Source organism: Equus przewalskii, chromosome 9 (genome assembly GCF_037783145.1).
Source record: "Equus przewalskii isolate Varuska chromosome 9, EquPr2, whole genome shotgun sequence".
NCBI lineage: Eukaryota > Metazoa > Chordata > Mammalia > Perissodactyla > Equidae > Equus > Equus przewalskii.
In genome coordinates this window covers 10,512,482-10,534,722 of record NC_091839.1, presented here as the reverse complement: position 1 = coordinate 10,534,722, position 22,241 = coordinate 10,512,482, and the positions used below count along the sequence as shown (strand labels likewise).

At 56.3% G+C, this 22,241-nt stretch overlaps 1 protein-coding gene and 2 long non-coding RNA genes across 9 annotated transcripts; 2 read left to right on the top strand and 1 right to left on the bottom strand.

The window, feature by feature from the left end:
• Positions 1–37: 37 nt before the first annotated feature.
• Positions 38–8,686, top strand: DYRK1B (dual specificity tyrosine phosphorylation regulated kinase 1B). 7 transcript variants are annotated; one of them, XM_070557743.1, is made up of 12 exons: positions 68–260; positions 2,326–2,489; positions 3,506–3,625; positions 3,726–3,914; positions 4,285–4,432; positions 5,470–5,756; positions 6,429–6,575; positions 6,654–6,794; positions 7,094–7,129; positions 7,214–7,409; positions 7,748–7,854; positions 7,954–8,686. In XM_070557743.1, exons 2-12 carry the CDS (start codon positions 2,427–2,429, stop codon positions 8,323–8,325), a joined length of 1,806 nt encoding a protein of 601 aa, XP_070413844.1. In that variant the 5' UTR covers positions 68–260; positions 2,326–2,426; the 3' UTR covers positions 8,326–8,686. The 7 variants fall into 7 exon arrangements, with proteins under 7 accessions (XP_070413845.1, XP_070413844.1, XP_070413842.1 ...); XM_070557739.1 differs by lacking the exon at positions 68–260 and adding an exon at positions 760–1,040; XM_070557744.1 differs by lacking the exon at positions 7,094–7,129 and having other exon boundaries at positions 38–260.
• An 857-nt stretch (positions 8,687–9,543) lies between these two features.
• On the top strand, positions 9,544–12,510 carry LOC139073492 (uncharacterized). The gene is made up of 2 exons (XR_011522289.1): positions 9,544–9,729; positions 12,142–12,510. It is a non-coding gene; the product is annotated as an uncharacterized lncRNA (long non-coding RNA).
• A 2,673-nt stretch (positions 12,511–15,183) lies between these two features.
• Positions 15,184–20,881, bottom strand: LOC139073493 (uncharacterized). Its single transcript, XR_011522290.1, has 2 exons — positions 16,202–20,881; positions 15,184–15,769 (listed from the first exon to the last, which is right to left on the bottom strand). It is a non-coding gene; the product is annotated as an uncharacterized lncRNA (long non-coding RNA).
• Between the last annotated feature and the right edge of the window lie 1,360 nt (positions 20,882–22,241).

Below are 22,241 nucleotides of genomic sequence, written 5' to 3'. Positions count from 1 at the left end.
TCGCTGCGCATGTCCACCGGTAAGCTCCGCTGTGCGCAGGCGCGGAGTGTTGCCCTGGGTCACGTGAGAGGGACAGATCGGGGGGAGCGGGGGCGGAGCCCGGGGCGGGGGGGCCGGTTTGTTGTGGTCGCCATTTTGCTGGTTGCATTACTGGGTAATCGGGGCCCTGGCTCGCCGCGTCCGCCGGATACCTTCAGCCCGTGGGCAGGTCTGAGCTCGGGCTCCCCGAGCAGTTTGAGTCCCCTTGCCCGCGCCCTCAGGTAACGACGCGGCTGCGGGCGGGGCGGCACGCGCTCGCGGGGACAGGGGCAGTACGGGACCCGCCCTGCCCGCGTCGCCGCGAGACTTAGCACGAGGCCGAGGGAGGAGAGGAGGGGGGCGGCGGGCAAGTGCAGGCCGTGCCTGGCTATTCATAGTCGGATTCCTGGAAGGGGCCGAGCCCGAGGGAGCAGTCCTAGGAGGGAGGCCGGGAGGGGGGGAGCGGGGCCCCGCTCCCGCCCTTTGTTTGGGCTCGGCTCCGCTGGCCGCTTCGTCGTCGCCTAGCAACAGCTGTCCTGAGCTGTGATTGGCTGAGCTCTTGGCAGCAGCGGCCAATGGCACGGTTGTTGCCATGGCAGGTGCGGACTGCCAAACTCAGTCGGACCCCGCCCGCCGGGGCTCCGCGGGCTGGGGCGGGCCTCTAGGGTGGGGGGCGGGACGCCGGGGTCCCCGGGGGCGGGTGGCTGCGCGGGGCGGGGCCGGCGGGGCGAGGGTTAAGCCGCCCCTCCCCCGTCCACCTGCTTTCCCCTTCCCCCGCGTGCCCCGGGCTGACCCTCGTCCCCTCCTCTCCCCGCCCCCGGCGGCGGCGGCTGCTGTTGTCACCCACCGGGCCGCCTGTCCCGCTTGCCCTCCCCGCCGCGGGGCTTGCCGGGCCGGCCGGGCCGGGACAGGCGGCCGTCTCCGCACCGCCGCCACCGCCGCCATGCTGGCCGCTCGCCCACCCCACTGGGGGCCCCACCGCGCCCCAGCCCCCCGTGGGCCCCGCGCCAGCCCTGACCCGGGTAGGGGGTGGCGGCTGGGAGAGACGGTCCTGGTGTGGGAGGGCCCCGAGGAAGAAGTGGTTTTGGGGGGGAGCTCCAAGAGAGAGGAAGGGTCGTGGAGTGGGAAGGCTTGGCACAGAAGAGGGTTGCCATGGGAGAAGGCCCATGGGGAGAGGATTTTCGTGTGGCCGATACTCTGGAGGGGAGAACTCTGTGATATTTTGGGAATTTGGCTAGGGACGCCTTCTAGGAATGGGCACAGTTGTGGATTGACCCTGGTGTAGAGAGAAGTGACTGGAGAAAGGGCTCCGGTAGGCATATTGGATGGTGGGGAGGGGAGGAGAGTCCAGTGTAGGGGAGAGAAGGCCGATTGCTCTAAACCATGGGAAGAGACGCCTCCCCTTTGCGCCCATCTGGAAGAGTGGGCCTTGAGTGGGAGGGGGACCTTGGAGTAATATGAGGAAGGTCCCTGATGTGGCTGGGGGAACTGGAATACGGTATGGGGACTCTACCTGAAGGGGTGGTCCCCGATATGGGAGGAAGTGAGATACTGAAGAGGTCTTGGCGTGATATGGGGAGAGTTCCCTGGGAGTAGTGTGCTCTGGTGGATGAGAGTGCCGTGGCGGTGGCACTCTGATATATGAGAGGTTCTCAGATAACCTTGGTCTGGTCAGGAGGTCCTCAAGGACCCTGATGTGGTTTGGAGGGGGCCCAGAGGACTCTCATGTGGTCTGGGGGGATCCTAGAGTTCTCGGGTTTGGGGCACATACTGGGAAGGGTAGATCTTGAAGTGGAGGGACCTTACTGTGACAAGAGATGTGATTCTGGGGTTCAGGGGGGACTGCGGGAGGGCAGCATTTAGTGTGAGGGGCCCTGGGAAGGGCCAGGAGTAGACATGGGAAGAAAAGAGTGAGCCCTTCTCCCTATACCATGTGTGGTTTCTATCTTTTTCTCCTCTTCCTTCCCCCAATTCTTGGTGTCGTTCTGTCCTTTCCTGCCATGACCCACACCCCTGCCTGGCTCCCCATCGTTCCCTTCACATGTTCCCCTCTTGGTGCCACCTACTTCATTTATCTGGTAATCATTTGTTGAGGTATTCCGCTGTGTCCCTCCTCCCCTTCCCCACCCCCACCCCCCGCCGCTTCTCTCTGTCCCCTCTCTTCTTTGCCACCTGTTGCTCCATTGCACCCTTTTTATCCTCCCTCTGTACCCTGCCTTCTCTCTACTGTCCACCTCTTTCCCGCCTGGCACTGTCCCACGCATCCCCTTCTTCTCTGTTGTGCCCCCGCCTCCCGCCTGCTCTCAGGTCTCAGCGGCGGTGGCAGCCGAGGTGCAGGATGCGAGAAGGCGCCCCCCGGCCGGGCTCCCGCTCCAGGCCTCGCTCCCTTGCGGCCCTCTGAGCCCACCATGGCCGTCCCACCAGGCCATGGTCCCTTCTCTGGCTTCCCGGGGCCCCAGGAGCACACGCAGGTACGCGGTTGGCTGGCTTCTCACCTGCCTGGGGCAGGGGGAGACAGGGGATAGACGGGTCTTGGGGCCCGAAGATAATGTGGTTGCCCAGGACATCTTCTGGGGACATGCGGGGCCCTATGGGGGTGGGAGGTAACAGAGGAGTGGCTGGCAGAGGCAGGGTTTGGAGAGCCTGGGTTCAAATCCTGACCTGGTGCTAAACTGCTGTGGTTCTCCGCGCTTCAGTTTGCTGTTCTCTAAAATGGGGCCAAGGATACCTGCCTCCCAGGGTTGTGAGGAGGAAATGAGTTACCGAAATGCCTGTGCAATGCTGAGGACAGTGCCTGGCACATAGTAGACACTCAATAAATGTGCACTAAGCAAAACAAGTCCAGAGTGGAAGATCTGGAGGGCATGAGAGGGAGGAAGGCTGAGCCTGAGGGGCCTCAGAGCCAGCAGAGCCAAGGGTACAGGGTAAAGATCCTCAAGGGGGGAGATCCCTAAGGCTCTGAAATGCACAGCCTGAAGCGGGAGGGAGCGGGAGGTCCAGGCTGCTGGATCCAGATCCAAGACTTGGGTGCAAACACTCGCAAAGATGCACAGAGGAGGTGAGCGCAAGGGTTGGGAAGGCCCCCAAGATGGGGGGTCCTCAAGATGGGATACCCCAAATGGACAGTCTCAAGCCAAAGGATCGGGAGGGGCAGAGCCCAGGTTTCCTCTCTGATCTCTCCCACTGAGGTTCTGAAAGGAGTGAAGGTGTGGTGAAGGAGGAAAGGTCAGGGTTAAACAGCGCACTCCTTCAGTCGCTCAGCAGATCTCCCATGGACCCACTGTGTGCCAGGCCCTGCTCCAGGCGCTGGAGCTCCTGCAAGAACAAGATCAATCTCTGCCACTGGGGAGTGTACGTTCTAGTTGGGTTGTGAGACAGTGACCACGTAAATGTGAGCGCGATAATGATGAGCCAGCCGCCCAGAGTTCTCCCCCTTGAGGTGAGAGGCAAAGGCCGTCCTCAGTGCCCACCCACACCCCGCCCCCAGGTATTGCCTGATGTGCGGCTGCTGCCGCGGAGGCTGCCCCTGGCCTTCCGGGACGCGACCTCGGCCCCGCTGCGCAAGCTCTCCGTGGACCTCATCAAGACCTACAAGCACATCAATGAGGTGGGCAGGCGGTGGGGGACCCGGGCTGGGTGCTGAGGGGACCTGGCTGCTGGGACAGGCCACTCACCAGACCCCATCTCCCGGCCGGCCGGCTGGGCAGGTATACTACGCAAAGAAGAAGCGGCGGGCCCAGCAGGCACCGCCTCAGGACTCGAGCACCAAGAAGGAGAAGAAGGTCCTGAACCACGGCTATGACGACGACAACCACGACTACATCGTGCGCAGTGGCGAGCGCTGGCTGGAGCGCTACGAGATTGACTCACTCATTGGCAAAGGCTCCTTCGGCCAGGTGCGGGACGCCCTCCCCCACCCTGAGCCAGGGACTGGGGCCACGGGCACCCACTGACATCGACCCACACAGCCAGGGCTTCAGCAGCTTCCGGTTCTGTGCTCGGCCACTCACCCTAGCCTAGTCACTAGGTTTCCCTGTGCCTCAGTTTCCTTCTCTGTAGAACAGTGCAAATAACAGGACTCTCACATTAGATGCTATTATCTCACGTCCACTGCTTACACTAGTGCCTGGCTGTTGGTGGGCACTCAGTTTTGAATTACTGTTAGTGATACTGGGGGGTCACCTTGGCTGGGGGGAGAAGACTGGTGCCTGGCTCTGTCCCGCTCCTCCTCCTCCCCCCACTTTCTGACGTGCCCCGCTCTGGCAGGTGGTGAAAGCCTATGATCACCAGACCCAGGAGCTGGTGGCCATCAAGATCATCAAGAACAAAAAGGCCTTCCTGAACCAGGCCCAGATCGAGCTGCGGCTGCTGGAGCTGATGAACCGGCACGACACGGAGATGAAGTACTACATAGGTGAGGCCCGCGGCAGCGGACCCGCTCAGGGATGGGGCACCCCCCCATCCGGGAGGGGCTGGTGTCCCCTGACATCAGTGCGTCTCCTGCCTTTTCCGTGATTTTTGCTCTACGCACATGTTGCTGCTGGTCCGAGTTTAGCGGGTGCTCACGAAGGGTCAGGCTCATTGTAAGCACTTCACACACCTCCATTAGTTGAAGCCTCGCCACGGCCCCGCGGAGGGAGGGGCATCACTGTCCACAGCTTGGAAACTAAGAAAGGGGGGCATTCAGGTGCCGTCCTTGCCTAAGGTGGCAGAGTTTGTACTCGGTGGAGCATAGTCTGAGCCAGCAGTGGGCCCCAGAGCCTTTCCTCTTGACACCTGGGCCGTCGTCTTCCTCTCTCCTCCGCTTATTCCTCGTAGAAAAAGCAAGTGGATTTAAAGAGTGCATTTCTTCGAATATACATCCTTACCATAAACGGAAAACGTCTCTTTCACCACAAAAATAAACAGAACCGAGACTAACACCATGTGATCAAATTAAATGAGGAAGTGTAGAATGGTGTGAAAGAGCCTGCAGCACCAAATGGAAACTTTCTGGTTCAATCAGAAAGTTTGACGGAGACTTGAAAAGAATTAACTTTTCTTAATCAAGAAAATCAGTCAGGGGGCTGGCCTGGTGGCATAGTGGTTAAGTTCGGCATGCTCCACTCCAGCAGCCCAGGTTTGGTTCCCGGGAGCAGACCTACACCACTCGCACAGCCATACTGTGGTGGCAGCCCACATACAAAATAGCAGAGGATTGGCAGAGACGTTAGCTCAGGGCGAATTTTCCTCAGCAAAAAAATCAAAAAACCAACTTTTTCTTGGTTTGATTCAAGTTACAGACCACATAAAAACATCCTGACTAGCCCACCACAATTTGGCCAGTGCTGACAGGCAGACACACAGGCCGCTTCCAGCCTCTCCCCTTATTACTGTGTACCCCGCGCCACCACTGGCCCTCTCTGAGCCCCGGTTTCCTCTCCTCGGGCCCTTTCCGTCCCCTCCCCGCAGTGCACCTGAAGCGGCACTTCATGTTCCGGAACCACCTGTGCCTGGTGTTCGAGCTGCTCTCCTACAACCTGTACGACCTCCTACGCAACACGCACTTCCGCGGCGTGTCGCTGAACCTGACGCGGAAGCTGGCGCAGCAGCTCTGCACGGCGCTGCTCTTCCTGGCCACGCCCGAGCTCAGCATCATCCACTGCGACCTCAAGCCCGAGAACATCCTGCTCTGCAACCCCAAGCGGAGCGCCATCAAGATCGTGGACTTCGGCAGCTCCTGCCAGCTCGGCCAGCGGGTGCGGCCCTGCGCGGGGCGGGGCTAGCGGCGGGGCGGCGGGGCCCAGGGGTGGGCTAGGCTGCGATGAGACTGTCGGGTGCAGCCTCGAGTGGCTGATGCCTGAGGGATGGTGCTTGGGATGGGGTGTCGCGGGTGGCGAGGGTGGGGCCGGTGGGTGAGGCGGGGGAAGGAGAGGGCCGCAAGGAATCCTGCCCAGAGGAAAGAGAAGGGTGCAGCTGAGGCTGCCAGCTGTGGGCAGGGGGAAGCTGGGCTGGCTTTGAGCCTTGGGTGGCACTTGGCTCAGTTTTGTCCACCCCGTTCTCTTAAAGCTGGGGATGGGCGGGGAACGCCGCAGCTTCATGTCAGCTGGCATTGGATAACGCTGGTAGTGGCTTGAAGAGGGTCTGGATTGGGAGGGCGAGAAGGGCCTGGGCCTGCAGACTGCCAGCTGCTGGTGACCAAGAGGCGCCCAGGGTCAAGCCTGGGGCTGGAGATCAGGGTCAGACGAGGCCAGCAGACTCCTGAGACCGATAACTAAGATGGTGGTGGTGGCTCCTGAAAAGCTGGCGCTGTTCTCAGGGTTTGGAGCCCCATCCGAGGTTGTGGAGGCAGGAGGCTCGTCCTAGCCTGGGGGTGTCCGTGGCAGCAGTAGGGGAGACCAGGACCTCTGACTCCTGCCCTCCTCCCCCAGATCTACCAGTACATCCAGAGCCGCTTCTACCGGTCGCCTGAGGTGCTCCTGGGCACACCCTATGACCTGGCCATCGACATGTGGTCCCTGGGCTGCATCCTAGTGGAGATGCACACCGGAGAGCCCCTCTTCAGTGGCTCCAATGAGGTGTGCTCTCGGGGGGGTGGGGGTGCGCCGAGGCGGTGGACGCCTGGCAGCCTGCTGAGCCTGCCCGCCCGCTCGCAGGTGGACCAGATGAGCCGGATTGTGGAGGTGCTGGGCATCCCACCAGCCCCCATGCTGGACCAGGCGCCCAAGGCTCGCAAGTACTTTGAACGGCTACCTGGGGGTGGCTGGACCCTACGAAGGACAAAGGAACTCAGGAAGGTGCGGCCCCTGCCCCACGCTGCTCCTCCCACCCCGGTGGCCCCTCACTCTCTCGCACTTGGGCCTCCCTCTCCCCCTGCTTCCTCTCCCTTGTGTCTTTCCCTTCCTTCCTCTCCCCCTTGTCTGTCCTTTCCTTCCTCCCCAGCCCACCCCCTCTCTCCTACCCACCCCACAGCTCTTCTTAGCTTTTCTCTTTCCACTTTCTCTCTTGTGCCTCTGTTTCCCCGTGTGTGTCTCCCTGCCCCTCCCGCCCACTGACGGCCACTCTCTTGCCCCCCCTCCCACCCCCTCCCTGCCAGGATTACCAGGGCCCCGGGACACGGCGGCTGCAGGAGGTGCTGGGCGTGCAGACGGGCGGGCCCGGGGGCCGGCGGGCGGGGGAGCCGGGCCACAGCCCCGCCGACTACCTCCGCTTCCAGGACCTGGTGCTGCGCATGCTGGAGTATGAGCCCGCTGCCCGCATCAGCCCGCTGGGGGCTCTGCAGCACGGCTTCTTCCGCCGCACGGCTGATGAGGCCACCAACACGGGCCCGGCAGGCAGCAGTGCCTCCACCTCGCCCGCGCCCCTCGACACCTGCCCCTCCTCCAGCACCGCCAGCTCCATCTCCAGCTCTGGTGGGTGCCCAGTGCCAGGTGGGGCAGAACAGGGCGGGGGGGCAGCTCTAGTTGGCCTTGACCTGGGGGACTTGCTTTGAAACCGTATGATCTGAACTCCAAAATGAGTGAGGCAGGAGAGCTCCGACGGGCTTGGGCTCAGGCCTCTAAAACTGGTTCTGACTCTGACACCCAAAACCGAACTCTGACCCCTGATCTCAAAATTGAGCACAAACCTTCAAATGAGCACTCATCCCAAAGCCCAAACCTGGGCCTGGGCCATACCAGACTCAGCCACCCAAAAACCCAGAGGCCTCTCCTCACCTACGGCCTCTTCTCTCCTCCTCTGGCACTTCCAGGAGGCTCCAGTGGCTCCTCCAGTGACAACCGGACCTACCGCTACAGTAACCGATACTGTGGGGGCCCTGGGCCCCCCATCACTGACTGTGAGATGAACAGCCCCCAGGTACTGGGGCCTTGGGGACTGTGAAGGTGGGTGGCAGGGTGTCTAGGGCTTCAGGACCGGGGTCTCCATCACCCACTCCTTGTTCCTCTGTTCCTTTAGGTCCCAGCCTCCCAGCCGCTGCGCCCCTGGGCAGGAGGTGACGTGCCCCACAAGACGCATCAGGCCCCTGCCTCCGCCTCCTCACTGCCCGGGGCCGGGGCCCAGTTACCCCCCCAACCCCGATGCCTTGGCCGTCCCCCATCACCAACCTCACCACCACCCCCAGAGCTGATGGATGTGAGCCTGGTGGGCGGCCCTCCGGACTGCTCCCCGCCTCACCCAGCGCCTGCCCCTCAGCACCCGGCTGCCTCAGCCCTCCGGACTCGGATGACAGGAGGTCGTCCACCCCTCCCACCCCCTGATGACCCTGCCACTCTGGGGCCTCGTTTGGGCCTCCGTGGTGTACCCCAGAGCACGGCAGCCAGCTCATGACCCTGCCCCCTCCCTGGGGCCCCTCCTGAAGCCATACCCCCCCATCTGGGGGCCCTGGGCTCCCATCCTCATCTCTCCCCTTGACTGGAATTGCTGCTACCCAGCTGGGGTGGGTGAGGCCTGCACTGATTGGGGCCTGGGGCAGGGGGTCAAGGAGAGGGGTTTAGGCGCACCCTCCCCACTAAGGACTGGACCCTTAGCCCCCTTCCCCCCTTGTTTTCTATTTATTGTACCAAAGACAGTGGTGGTCCAGTGAGGGGAGACCCCCCTCACCCAAGGGCCCTAGGAGGGGGTGGGGGCAGGTAGGGGGAGATGGCCTTGCTCCTCCTTGCTGTACCCCCCAGTAAAGAGCTTTCTCACATGCCCGCCTGAGCGTTTGCAGGCCCTCGGCCCCCCTCACCTGGCCCTCAGAGGCACGGCAGGGAACGGTATTTGGGAAGGGGTGCTGGAAGAGCTTGGTCGTGTGGGACGCGTCCCTGAGGAAGTGATGGCTGTTGGTGCAGAAACGGGGCTGCGGCAGGTCTGGGGTCTGTGGAGTCCTGGACAGAGATCCTGGAGAGGACCCTAGCCCACATTTGCTTTTTCCAGGGTCAACTGAGACCCCGAAACGGTAAAGGCCCAGCTCTGGCCTGTCTCTGGGAAACATCAGGTTCTACCCTAATAAGCCAGGGCTTCCACAGAGTCTGCACAGGAGTGTCCCTTATGCCAGGCAGACATCCAGAAGGTGCTCAATGCACATAGCAGGCCTCAGTGGTGCCATCTGGGGAACGGCAGGCAGGCCATGGGCACAGACCTTACACCCCACACGTCTGGTCTCACCTTTGGAACCATTGCGAAGCACGAGACTCGTAGGCAAAAAGATATTCCCAAGGTTGCAGGTAAGTGGGCCTGTTTCAATGGCAATTCGGAAACTTCTGTCTCCCAACCGGCCAATCCAGAGCTGCCTGATTCAAAGGGCACGATCTCCTAGCATCGGGGTGCGTCGCTTCTTGGGAAACGGAGTTACGCCTAGCAGTGGCTTTCTGGCCCTTCGTTTGGGGACTACAAAGACCAGAATTCTTCGCGCCCACGTGTTAGGGGCGGGCCCTCAGGCAGCCTATCAGTGGTCAGAAGCCGCCCGGGGCCCGGATGCAGGAGGCGGGCTGTAGAGGAGGAGAAGGCCGTGATTGGGTGGTTCTGGCCAGCTCGGGTGTCGCGTTCTCGTGGCATGCGGAGGGCGGGGTCTCCGGGCCGTGCCGGGAGAGCAGGCCGGCGGCGTTCGTGGGTACCGAGCGGAGTGTAGGCGCTGAGGCCGGAAACGGCCCTGCTCCGAGAGGCATCGGTAGCCGCTCTGGCCCGGCTCGCGGGAAGCCCGGTCGACAGGAGGGACAGGCAAGGGCCCCGCTGCCTCCCTGCGTGTGTGAGGTAACGGACGCGTCGTGGGACGCGGAGGGACCCCGCACCGCGCGCGGTGGGGAAGCTCCCGGAGGAGGGGAGCTGTGAGCAGAGGCCGAAGACGGAAGGGTGTCCGGGGGTGGCGGGGGTGCGATGCGGAGCAGCCTGCGGTGCGGATGGGAGCTGCAGGTGATCTGGTGTCGGTGGAGATCTTATTGAAAGTTCTGTATGAATGAGATCGTGGAAGATTTTGTTGGCCATTTAGAGGGCTTGGACTTTGTCCTGATGGCAGTGAAGAGCCACGGGAGGGTTTCTAAAGGGAAGGAGCCTGGCCCAGTTTGCTGCCATCTGGGAGTGGATTGAGGGGAGAGACACTAGGTCGGGAGCCCGGGGTGGCGGCTGCGGCAGGCTCCTCGGCAAGAGGCCGAGCTGACAGGCTGTGTGGAAGGACGCGGCGGAGAGAGGCGGGAAAAGAATATTTCCGGCACCTAGAACAGTGCCTGGCATACTGTAGATGCTTAATAAAAAAATTTTTTTTAATGAACTGTCCTAGGAGGCAGGTACCATTATGATCGCCGTTTTGCAGATGAGGATACTGAGAGCAGAGAAAGTTAAGTAACTTGCCCAAGATCACATAGCTAGGAGGTGCAGGGCTCAAGAGTTGTGTGTGTGTGTGTGTGTGTGTGTGTATGTGATCCACTGACTTAGCAGGGTGCAAGATGAGCCTCAAGACATCAGCAGGAGCCAAATCGTGTAGGTCCTGTAAAAAATGTGGGATAAGCATGGAAGCGTTTATCCCCAATTTCTCTTTCCAGACCAGAGCCTCTCCCCAGACCTGCTCACTGACAGCCTACATTGCATCTCCGCTTGGATGTCCAGAGAGATCTTGAGAGTTATTTTGGCCAAATTGAGCTCTTGGTCTTTTCCCCGAAACCTGTTTCTCCCACGTTCTTCTCAGTAAATGCCGCTTCTATCCTTGTCATTGCTTAGACCAAAAGCTTTGGAGTTGTCCTTGACTCTCCTTTGTCTTATGACTGTGTGTGGTCTATCAGCAAATACCTTCAAAGTATATTCAGAACCTGTCCATTTCCTCCCAGCTCATTCCTGTCACCCTGTCCTGTCCATCCTCATCTCCTGCCTAGACCATCATGGCAGCCTCCTCGGTGGTCCCCTTGTTCCTCACAGTCAGTTTGTCACATGCAGTCAGAGGGATGCTGTGAACACCTGCATCAGGTCACATCTCTGCCCTGTTCAGGACACTCATGTGGCCCCATGTCACAGAGAGAGAATGCAAGAGTCTTCTCCATGGCCTCAAGGCCCTGCGTGATCCGTTCCCGTTACCTCTCTGACATCATCTACTCCTCTCTCCTTGTTCACTCTGCTCCAGCCACTCTGGCCTCAGGGCCTTTGCGCTTGCTGTTCTCTTTACCTGGAGCACTCTTCTCCCAAATAGTCAAGGCTCCCCTTCACCTTCTCTAGATCTTTTCTCAGATGTCACCTTCTCCTTGAGATCTTCCTTGACCACCTTCTGTAATGGTACGACTAACATTCATCTGTTAACTTCCCGTTAACTTCTTTCTTAGCACTTATCGTATCATTACTTAACACACTATATAGTTGATTTATCTGTCTTACTTATTGTCTGTCTCTCCTCTCGTCCAGCAGACCACAGGCTTCATGAGGGCAGGGGCTGTTGACTACTTCATGCTTTGTATCCAACACCTAGGAGAGCTCTTGGCACACACAGGCTCAGTAACTATTTGTTGAATGAATGGATGGATGGATGGATGATTTCAGAGCACAGCCCCTGACCTGGCATCCTGGGGACTCTGTTGATCTTCTTTCCACAGAACTTTAAGGGGCTGCCTTCCAGTTTTTTGAGGTCTCAGACCTTCAACAAATATTTCATCTCGCCTCTGCTCTGTGCTCAGCGTTGGGAGCACAGCAGAGAACAAAACGGTTTCCCTGTCCCCAGAGAGCTCTCGGTCTCGGGCTGGGGTTCAGATCACGCGCTCATCACACACACATGAAATTACGAAGAAAGGGGGAGGGCGCTAGGAACACGCTGGACAGGAAGTCTGACGTGGCCCCCGGAAGTGAGGTTTGAGGCGATGAAGGAATAGGCCTTAGCTCCATTAAGAGGTAACAGGATGTAGGGTCGGGGGGGCACCTAGAGGCCGAGGGGGAGCCAAGGGCTGCACCACGCAGATGCTGAAGGAGTTTGGGTCCTTACGCCTGGGGAGTGGAGGTTGTAGGGAATTCTAGGCAGTGGAAGGAGGCGTTTTCAGTTACGTGTGCTGAAAGGTCCTCTGGCTGTTGCGTATGGAGTTAACTTTAGGGGCTGAAGGACTGACGTAGAGACCCGTGACGAGGCTGTTAGCATGAGACTGACACAGCTGGTACTAAAGAAGGCCGCACGCTCTTTGCTGTTTCTGCCGTCAGGAGGTGGAGTCCCCTCCCCTTTCACCTGGGCTGCCCTGTCATTTGTTTGGACCAGTAGAAGGTGGTGGAAGTGATGCTGTGCAGGCTGGGGGCCCGGGCCACAAAAGGCCTGGCAGCTCTGCTCTCACTCCAGGAGGCCTGGGCCGCTGTGTGAGGGCGTCCAGCTACCTGGCTTGAGAGAGACACGGAAGGAGAGCTGTCCCGCTGTTTCAGCTGAGCTGCCAGACGTGAGTGATGCCGTCCTGGATGTTCCAGCCTGGTTCCCAGCTGAAAACATGTGGCGTAGAGACAAGCCATCCCGAGTCACCTCACCCTCTGCGCCTTGCCCAAGTTACAGAATCGAGAGCAAATAAACGGTTGCTGTTTTAAGCCACTGTGTTTTGGGATAATTTGTTATCCAGCAATAGCTGACTGAAACAAGCTAACGTTTTTTGAGATCTTACCATTTTATGTGTTGGCTCATTTAATCCTCATGGTCAGCCTGTGTGGTAATGTTGTTACTGCCATTATTCTGATGAGGAAACGAGGGCACAGAGAAGTTAATGAAGTTAACTTCATTAGCAAGATATCCTGGCACGTCGTCGGGCTGAGTACGTGGTAGCTGCTGTTATCAGCATCGTTTCCTCTGTATTAAAATTTCTGTGATTGTTACAGAAGTGGTAGGAGGGCAAATAAAAGCATTATTAACCCACTTACGAGTGGTATGATTTTAGATATGTGACTTCACCTCTCTGAGGCTCAGTTTCTTCACTGTGAAATGGAGAGTATAGTACTATTCATCTCACGGGGTTACTGTCAGGAGGCAGGGTCTGACAGAGAGCAAATACCTACTATATGGCAGGGATGATAATTACTATGAAGCATGCATCCAGGTTGTGTGGACAGCGATCTTAGCACCACAAGGATGAAGCCATTTTCTTGGAAGCCCTACTGGAAAGACAGAAATGTCCTTGGTGATACTGGTGAAGTGCTGGATCAGGCCTTACCTGAAGTGAGATTACTTCTGGACTTTGTCATTAGGGAATACAATAAATCTTTTTGCATCATTTAAGCCATTAATTTGTATCATTAGTCTTTTTGTATCATTTAAGTTGAATCAGGCTTTCTATTACTTGGAACCAACATCCTAACTGATTCCACGGTTTTATTCATTTATTTGTTGATTCGTCAGATATTGAATACTTACTCCATGCCAAGCACTGTTTCAGGTGCTGCTGTTATAACAGTAAACAAACCCCTCAAAAGCCCTGTCCTCATGGAGCTTACGTTCTAGTGGGGAAGGTGGGTGATAAGAAAATAAATATTGATGATAAGCTTGAGGGGAGGAGGGCTGGAGAGGGACAGAGCTACCATTTTAGGTGGAGGAGTCAAATAAGACATCTTTGAGAAAGTGTCGATGGAAGAGGACCTGACACAAAGGGAGGAAGCCAGCTGTGTGTATATTTTGGGAAGAAGGACATTCCAAGTAGAAAAAAACAGCGAGTTCAAAGGCCCTGAGGTCAGCTTGGTGTGTTGGAGGAGTGAACTGGGCCGGAGTGAGCAGCTGGGAGGGGTGGAGCCGAGGGCCAGGCACGCAGGGCTGGCTGGGCCGCCAGAGGACTTGCAGTGGCTTCTCAGTGAAAGGACAGGCAGTCGGAGCCTTCTGAACTCCACAGTGCTGCGGTCTCGCGTCGCCGGCTGCTGTGTGGGCTCCAGGCTGGAGCGGGACTCCAGTGTGGAGGCTGCCACACTAGTGCAGCTGAGGGACGGTGGCGGCCTGGCCGCAGTGGCCGCGGTGGAGGTGGGGAGACACGGTCGGAGACTGAATGTAGTTTGAAGGAAGAGTGGGCAGGATTGGGGGGCATAGGCGTGGGGTGCGGAGGGGGAGTCAGCAACCCTTAGGCGTTTAGCCTGCGCCGGGAAGGAAGGAGGCCAGGAGCCGCGGAAGACTAGGGCTGTGGTGTGAGCCTCCCAGTGGCCTCGCTGGGCCCGCAGGGCGGCCTACGACGCTGGCATTCAGGGCCCAGGTCTGGGCTGGAGATGCAGATTGGGAGTCACTTTCATCTTCGTAGCGTTAAGGCCCAGGATGAGGTTACTAAGGAGGGGAGTGTAGATGGAAACGAGGTCAGGGAGTGGGAGCAGGGGCCCGCGAGGCGGTGCTGGAGCGATCCAGGAGAGAGATGGCAGTGGCCTGGAGCAGGGCGGGGCAAGAGGGGCAGTCGTCGGGAGATGCTGCGAGGGCAGGTCCCCAGCAGCCTGATGGTGGGTGAGGACGGTCGGCTGGACGAGGGCCTCGTGAGAATGGGACAGCGTTGGGACATGGGGCAGGGGCTCTGCTTTCCTCCTTCCCTGGGCTCTGTGCTCTCCGCCTCTCTGCTGCTTCCTCTGTTTGCAGGCAACTGGCCTGGCCCCGGGTGGACTCCTGCCTCGACTCTGGGTGCCCCTCCAGTGCTGTGCCCCACAGCCCCTCTGTCCCCATTTGAAATTCCTCAGACAGGAGTCGCACAGCCGGGGTGCTCAACCTGCTGTAGCTGGAGGATTCCCGCAGTGACGTCTCAAATAGTCGCAGTCACAAAGCATTGCTGACAGGCGGAGTGGGGGCAGGCGTGGGGCGGGGGGGTGATTTGACCCTGTTTTCATGGCTAGGGGGGACAGGCCATTTACATAGCCTCAGATGCGCCCTGCCTTGGGTGGCTGGGGGCGGGGAGCCCAGGAAGGTGGGCTCCAGCGGCACTGGGCTCAGAGGGGCAGCGTCGAGTCGGGGGAAGTGACGGGAGCCAGTACGGCCGCTGCCTGCCGCAGGTCCCCCCACAGCGGCCGGGGAGCCACTCATTACTCCTCGCTCTCGAGGGACACAGCGATGACTGAGACAGCCTCCACGCCACCCTCAGAGCACAGCCCGAGCGGAGACCCTCGCCAGACAGGCTGTGGGGCCCAGAGGGAGCGCCTGGCACGATTCAAGGTAACAGGAAGGACGTCCTGGGGTGGAGGACACGTGAGGCGAGAGCTAAAGGGGCAGATGTGGGAGGGGGCGGGCGCTGCAGGCCTCTGCGTGCAGCCAGGTTGGTAGGCACTTAAGAAAGCTGTTTTTATTTAATAATTTTAGATTTACAGAAAAGCTGCAAATTTGGAACAGAGACTTCCCTTATACCCTACACCCAGCTTATTAACATCCTACATAATTACAGTACCTTTGTCAAAACAAAGAATTTAGCATGAATTAGTAGTCTATTAATTGGATTCCAGACTTTATCCATCTTCCACCCGTTTTTCCGCCAACGTCCTCCTTCTGTTCCAGGATCCAATCCAGGATGCCACGCTGCGTTTATTCGTCCCGTCTCCTTGGTCTCCTCCAACCTGTGACAGTTCCCCGGTCTCTCCTTGTTTCTCATGCCCGTGACAGTTTGAGGAGTACCGGTCAGGTGTTTTCTAGAATGTCCCTCAGTCTGATCTGTCTGACGTTTTCCTCGCGGTTAGATCGGGATCATAGGTGTGAGGAGGAGGACCCCTCAGCTGGTGTTGACCTGGCTCCCTTCATTCCGGTGGCGTCTGCCGGGTTCCTCGGCTGGAGCATCGCTGTTTTTCCCTCTCTTTACTCTGTCACGAAATCCAGCCCACACTCGGAGGGAGGAGAATTAAGCTCCAGCTCCTGGAGGGAAAAATATCAAAGAATTTGTCTGCATGTGTTAAGACCACCACAGTAACTAATAAACACGGGAAGATACGTGGCAGCCGTGCAAAGGCCCTGCTGTCCTCAGTTCCACGGCTCGTTTTAGCGTTCGTCCACGGCAGTTACTACTGTGGTGTTCCAGTGGCGATTTCCTATTTCCTTCATTTCTTCTGCAGTTATTATTTGGGATTCTTCTGTAGGAAGATTTGTCCCCACTACCCTGTTTATTTTCTTTGTACAGTCGTTAATTTATATCAGTCTGGACTCACGGATGTTTTTTTTATTCTTTGGGTGTAACCCAAGAATATCGCAATTAATTTTTTCAGTCAGATTGTTCCAGTTTGGGCCATGGGGCTCTTTCAGGTTTCCTCCTGTGTTTTTTTTTTTTCCCTCCCTTGAGCACCTCCTTACCTCCTGGCGCTGTGAGATGCTCCAGGCTTGTCTTGTGTTTTCCCTGCTCCGGCCCTGGGATCGCCATTTCTCCAGGGGGCCCTGGTTCCTTCTGTTGGAGGTGGACTTAGACACCCAGGTCTGGGCACTGAGCGTGGTCATTGCTGCTGGGCTGTCACTGTTTCTAGTCCCCGTCAGCTGACAGAGCTGGGAAATACATGTCTGTGTACAAACCCAGTATACCCATGTCTATACTCTGTATGTGGATAGATACAGACATCTGTGCATGAAGAGAAACGTGAGTCTGTACTGATAGCTCTGACCAGCCCGAGGGTTGGTCCTCGCCTCTCCCTGGCTTACTTAGTGACTTCCTTCTCCGACCGTGAGAAGCCTGGCTCTGTGGTCACTCTTCGTGTCTGTCTTGTGGGCCCCCTTGGCAGACGCTAGCAGCGCTGGCCGTTCCCGCCTTCTATAAGGACAGTCTCCCCTCCGTTTCTGTGATGATGCTGGCCCCTGAGCTTTCTCCTCTGTCTTGCTTCTTTGCAGGAAGTTCCTGTTTTCACGGATCCCTTAAATGTGGGGGCTCTTCTGTCCTCCCCCCTGGGCCATCTTACACTCTTTTATGGTCTCTTTCCTGTCTCTGTGCTGATGGCGCCCACTCTCTGCCCTCAGTTCTGACCTGCTCCCTGAGCCCCAGACCTGGGGGTCCTGAGGCCTCACGAAGCCCCCTCCTGCCCTCAGCCCTGGATGATCCCTGTGCCCCGAACACTCACCTTGTCCCAAATTGCAAACCTGCTCCTCCTCTCGGCCCCTGTCTCAGGAGTGGCCCCTCCGTACCCCAGGCTCACGAGAGAGCCCCGAGCCCGTCTTTGATGCCTCGCTCCCCACCCCGGCCACCAGCTCCACCCGTCAGTCTCCCTAGCTTGTCCACCAGGACTCCTGGCTGTCTCCCCCATCTGCCCCCTTCTCGCCTTTCATGGCCCTGCCTTGGTCCACCCTGTCCTCTCCCACCTTGTCTCTGCCTGGCCTCCTCCCGGGCCCTGGCCTCCCGTCTCTCTGTAACCCACCTCCACTTGGCCCTTAGAGGGACTTTTGTGGAACGCAGATCTGATCAAGTCCTCCTGCCTGGAGCTTTCCCGTGTTTCTCCAGTGTCCTCAGGACAAGGTCCTAACTCCTTAACCCAAGGCTCGGTGCCACTGGCCCCTGACCATCACCTCGGCCTGTGTCCTGACTGCCTAAGCTTCAGACACTGAACTTCTTGTTTCCTTGAACGTGACCCGTGCACCACCCGGGCCTCCGCGTGGACCCTGCGCCAGCAACCCTCAGCCCTGCCGGCCCTGCCCAGTCCGCGCCCGCCCACTTTCTCCCCGCTCACATTGTTTTGAGACAGTCCCAGACATCATCCTCTGTAGGGATGGCGAGTAAATGTCAGCAGTGGGCATTTCTGAGTGTAGGAAGCACGGGGGGAGCTTTACTGTTAAAAAATGTTTGCAGGGAACATGTTTTCATCGCACAGTAATGTGACACCAGTAGCTGTTGTGGGGGAAGAAGTTAAGTAAACAAGAAACAGTCACATCATCTTTGAGTTTAAGAGGAAAAGACTTTCAGGAATCATCTTATCTCTTTCAAGATTCCAGAGCAGCAAGCAGAGAGTAGAGATGTGTTTCTCTGGGCACGGTGACCGCGACGCCACAGTGACCTTTAAGGGGTGCCTGTAAGCTTCCTTTTAAATCACGCCAACTGAGGGAATTTTCTACCGTTAATTTTCACAGTTTTTGTAAACATGACTCATGTGATTTATCTAAATGGTATCTTACAAGCGTTAGGAACAACTAAATTACATAGAAGGACTTCATCCGTGTGAAGGAAGGTTCCTCCGGTACATTGGTGTTGGGAGAATTCTTGGCTTCTACTCTGATACAAGTGGCTACCGGGACGGTGAATTCCGTGGAAAGGAGCCGTGAATGCATCCGTTTCGAGACCTTTTGCAGTTTTAAATCTGACCAGCACATGCTTTAATAATAAATGGCAACATTTACACAGCACCACCTTCGCGCCAGGCACCTCGTCAGCTCTTGACGTGCATTGATTCCGTGGTCCCCACCCAGCCCTCAGGACGGAGCTGCTGTCGTCGTGCCAGGTGGTCCGTGCGGCATTCAGAACTGAAGGCCCTTCCCCCAGGTTCCATCGCTAGACAGTGGCAGCACTGAGGCTTGAACCCGGGTCCTGGTTGCTTCCACTGTCTGTGCCTTTAAGCACCTTTCCCCTGGATTCCGTTCTCAAAGGAGATGCTCACGTTGCTGCTGGTGCAGTCGCTTCTTTTTGGAAGAAGGGCTTCAATTACTTTCCTCTCCAGCTGCTAAAAATCTTTTTTGACATCCCCAATTATTTGTAAAGAAAAACACTTTTAACTGCTTTTTTAGGGACAATTTCCAACGTACACAAAAGCAGAGAGAAAAGTGTAATGAACGCCCACGTCCCCATCATCCAGCTGCTACAGTCACTGTGAGGGGGCCATTTCTGTGCCGTCCATGTCCTGCACATTTTTCTTCCCTGCTCAGTTATTTTGAAGCGAATCTAGATACATCTTTTTAAGACAGTTTCTTTTAAAGGAAAGGTAACCCACAATTCCTTGCTCCGAGTCCTCCCTGAGCCTCTGTTCCCACTCCCCCAGTTTCCAGAAGCAGAGGGATCTGTGCGTGTGGGACACCATCCGCTGGCTCTCCCTGGCCCCTTTCCTGTAACCCCATCCTCCAGGCCTTTCTCCCCGGCGCTCTGAAGCCTGAAAACCATCCCTCTTCGTGACTGTGGCCAGCCTGGTGCCGCTTGGCAGCCCCGTCACCCGCAGCGGGACATTTAATCTGCAGTGGCTTCTTGCCATGGTTGTAGCCTCTTCCCTTATTTGGGTTCTTTTCTGGATGCCCCCGCCACCCAAACCAGGTCAGGCCTCCTGTCCCACCAACTGCGCGCTGTAGCTTCCCCTCAGGCACGTTACGTGTGAGAGTCAAAACGAAACAGAGATTTGTGTACTTATCTATCAGTTGCCCGGGAGCTCCATGGGGCAGGAATCAGGTCTGTCTTCATCCCCGCCGTGTCCCCTGCGTCACCCAGCACAGGGCCCCACATCAGCAGGTGCTCAGTCCCAGTGAGGCATGAATGAATGAGTGTTTGCCAGAGTCAATAGCTGGGCATTTATCATGAAGGCAATAGGAAGCGACAGAAGTGTTTTGGGCAGGACTGGACCCGTTGTTTTCAAACTGCCATGTGTATAGATCCCCTGGGGGCTTGTTAAAATGCAGATTCTTGAGTCACTGGGTCTCGGGAGGGGTCGGAGGGGCCTGAAGTTCCACGTCTCTGACAAGCGCCCCAGTGATGCCAATGTTTTGAGTAGCCAGGGTCTTGCTGTGTTCAGGACAGCAGCCACCTACCTCCCGTGGCTGCTGGGCACCTGCAGTGCGGCTAATGTGAGCCGAGATGACTTTAAGTGTAAAATACCCACCAGGTTTCAAAGACTCAGTCCAAAAAACAGAATGTAAAATATCTCAATAATTTTTGTATTGATCACATGTTAATCTGATCACATGTAATATTTTGGATATATCGGATTAAATAAAATATATTATTAAAATTAATTTCACTTGTTTCTTTTTCTTTTAATGTAGCTACCAGAAAATTTAAAATTATGTTTGTGGCTCACATTTGTGGGTCTCATTATGTTTCTGTTGGATCGTGCTGGTCTAGAACATTCCAGACTCCATCTCACCTCTGCGCACTTGTACATGCTTTTTGGAGCACTCTTCTTTCTCCCAACCTCCTCCTCACAACTAATTCCATACATCTTTCAGGCCTCCTTTAGAATGTCTCCTCCTCCGGGAAGCCCTCCGGGATCCCCCCGGGGGGCTGGGGTCGGGTGTCTGTTGTGGGCTTCCACAGCTCTCTGGGTTTCCTCCAGCCTAACCCTGCCCATCTGTGATGTCAGCATCTAAATATCTGTCCCCCTCTTTACGTGGACATCTCCATGAGGACGGGAACAAAGTCTGTCCTGGTCGCCACTTCACCTCTAGCATCCGGCACAGAGTCGGTAAATCTCCATTCACTGACTTAAGAAACGACAAGTAAGATGTGGGTCTTGCAAATCCGACAGCTCTTGAACCGGCCTGTGAGGTCAGCTGTGGAGGCCTGGGTTGTGTCCCCTGACACCAGCGGAGCCTGGGGGGCTGCCTGAAGCGTCTCACGGGATGTTCAGGAGACGTGCAGTGCTCTCCGCAGTCTCTGCAGAATCGTCCTGCCTCGGCCCTGAGCTGCCCCAGAGCGCCTCTCTCGGGATTCGTCCTCTGCTGGTACCGGATGTCTGAGTGGGGACTTACCTTTTCTTTGTTCATTTCTATCAGCTGCTGTTAGGACAACACAGATTCTGGTGAAGATTTTTCCCAGTCTGAGATTGCCCGTATTCTTTTCTTTCTTTCAATTGCATAGAAACGTTGAAGAAATAGTCATGAAGAAACAGTCTGTTGGTCTTCTCCTTTGAGATTCTCTTGCTTCCCTAGCTCTGTGATTAATCTGATAGGAAAAGATGCCGGACCTCGTCAGTCAGCGGGGAAAGACGTTAAGTGCACGCGGAGGTCAGCTGCCTCTCACGCCAGCTGCTCAGGTGCCCCCACTGCCCTCTGCGCTTTCAGCACCGTCTCCGCCTCGGTTCCCACGCCCTCCTGTCCGTCACATGCCGCCTCTTTTCATCCCCGCCTGCCCACTGTCCCTACCCATCATGCAGTCGTAATTACAGTCTCTCTCTGTGTTCCTTTCCTGCTCTATCTTTTGATCCCACCCATCTGACTAAAAGCCAGCCCCTCCTTATGTAAACATCTAGAGGAAAAAAAAAAGGGCCACACTGAGATTCTACTTTACACCCTCAAGTTGACAACAGTTAAGATGACTGTGGGTGAGGATGGGGATCAGCAGGACATCTCGTCCACTGGTGGGGGAGGCAAATTACTACAGCCCTCTGGAGAATAGCTTGGGATTAAAGAAATGAGTCTCCTGCACTCGGGCTCTCCATCCCCAGGTACTTACCCGGGAGAATCCTGAGCATGGGCACCAGGTGAGATGTCCAAGAAAGTGTGCAATAACACTGTTTGACAGCAAAAAGAAACAAAGCTGATATCCATTAAAAGGAGAATGGATAAATAAATTGTGGTATATTCACACAGCAGAGTATTATACAGCAGTGAAAAGGGAGGATCTACAAATGCTCAAGAAAATAATGTTGAATGAATACAGCAAAATTCAGAAGAGTCCATATAGAATGATAGTATTTTTATAAAGCTCAAAACATTGTTTAGGCATACAAAAATACGTGATGAAACTATCTTAAAGTAGCAAGGGGCAACGGATCCTTAAGGATTTGTTGCATTATATGCTTAAGATGGGTATATTTTGTTGCACATAAATTATACCTCAATAAAGTTGAATTAAAGAGAGAACAAGAGGGCCGGCCCCATGGGTGAGTGGTTAAAGTTCCATGCACTCCGCTTTGGTGGCCCAGGGTTTGTAGCTTCAGATCCTGGGCACAGACCCACTCCGCTCATCAGCTGTGCTGTGGTGGCGACCCACATACAAAGTAGAGGAAGACTAGCACAGATGTTAGCTCAGGGCTAATCTTCCTCAAGCAAAAAAAAAAAAAGAGGATTGGCAGCGGATGTTAGCTCAGGGCAAATCTTCCTCGCCAAAAAAAAAAAAAAGAGAAGCCAGAATAAATTTCTTGTTCTGCCTCTGGACATGCTGTGTAAGGAGGTGATGTCAGGGTAGATGCCACCATCTGGTGACTCAGCTGCCAGGCTGAGCATGGCAGGGCAGAAAGAAAAAGGACCTAAGTTCTTGATAATGTCACTCAGCCACCTAAAGGACTTTGCTATATCTTCAGCTCCTGGAACTGTGCCTTGCAATTAGTGGGCACCCATAAATATATGTATTTTTAAGTAAAATTTTTATTGAAGTATAATTTAATTAAAATTTTGTAAATGTTTGAATTTAAGATCCCTGGAACACTCTACCTCTGGATTT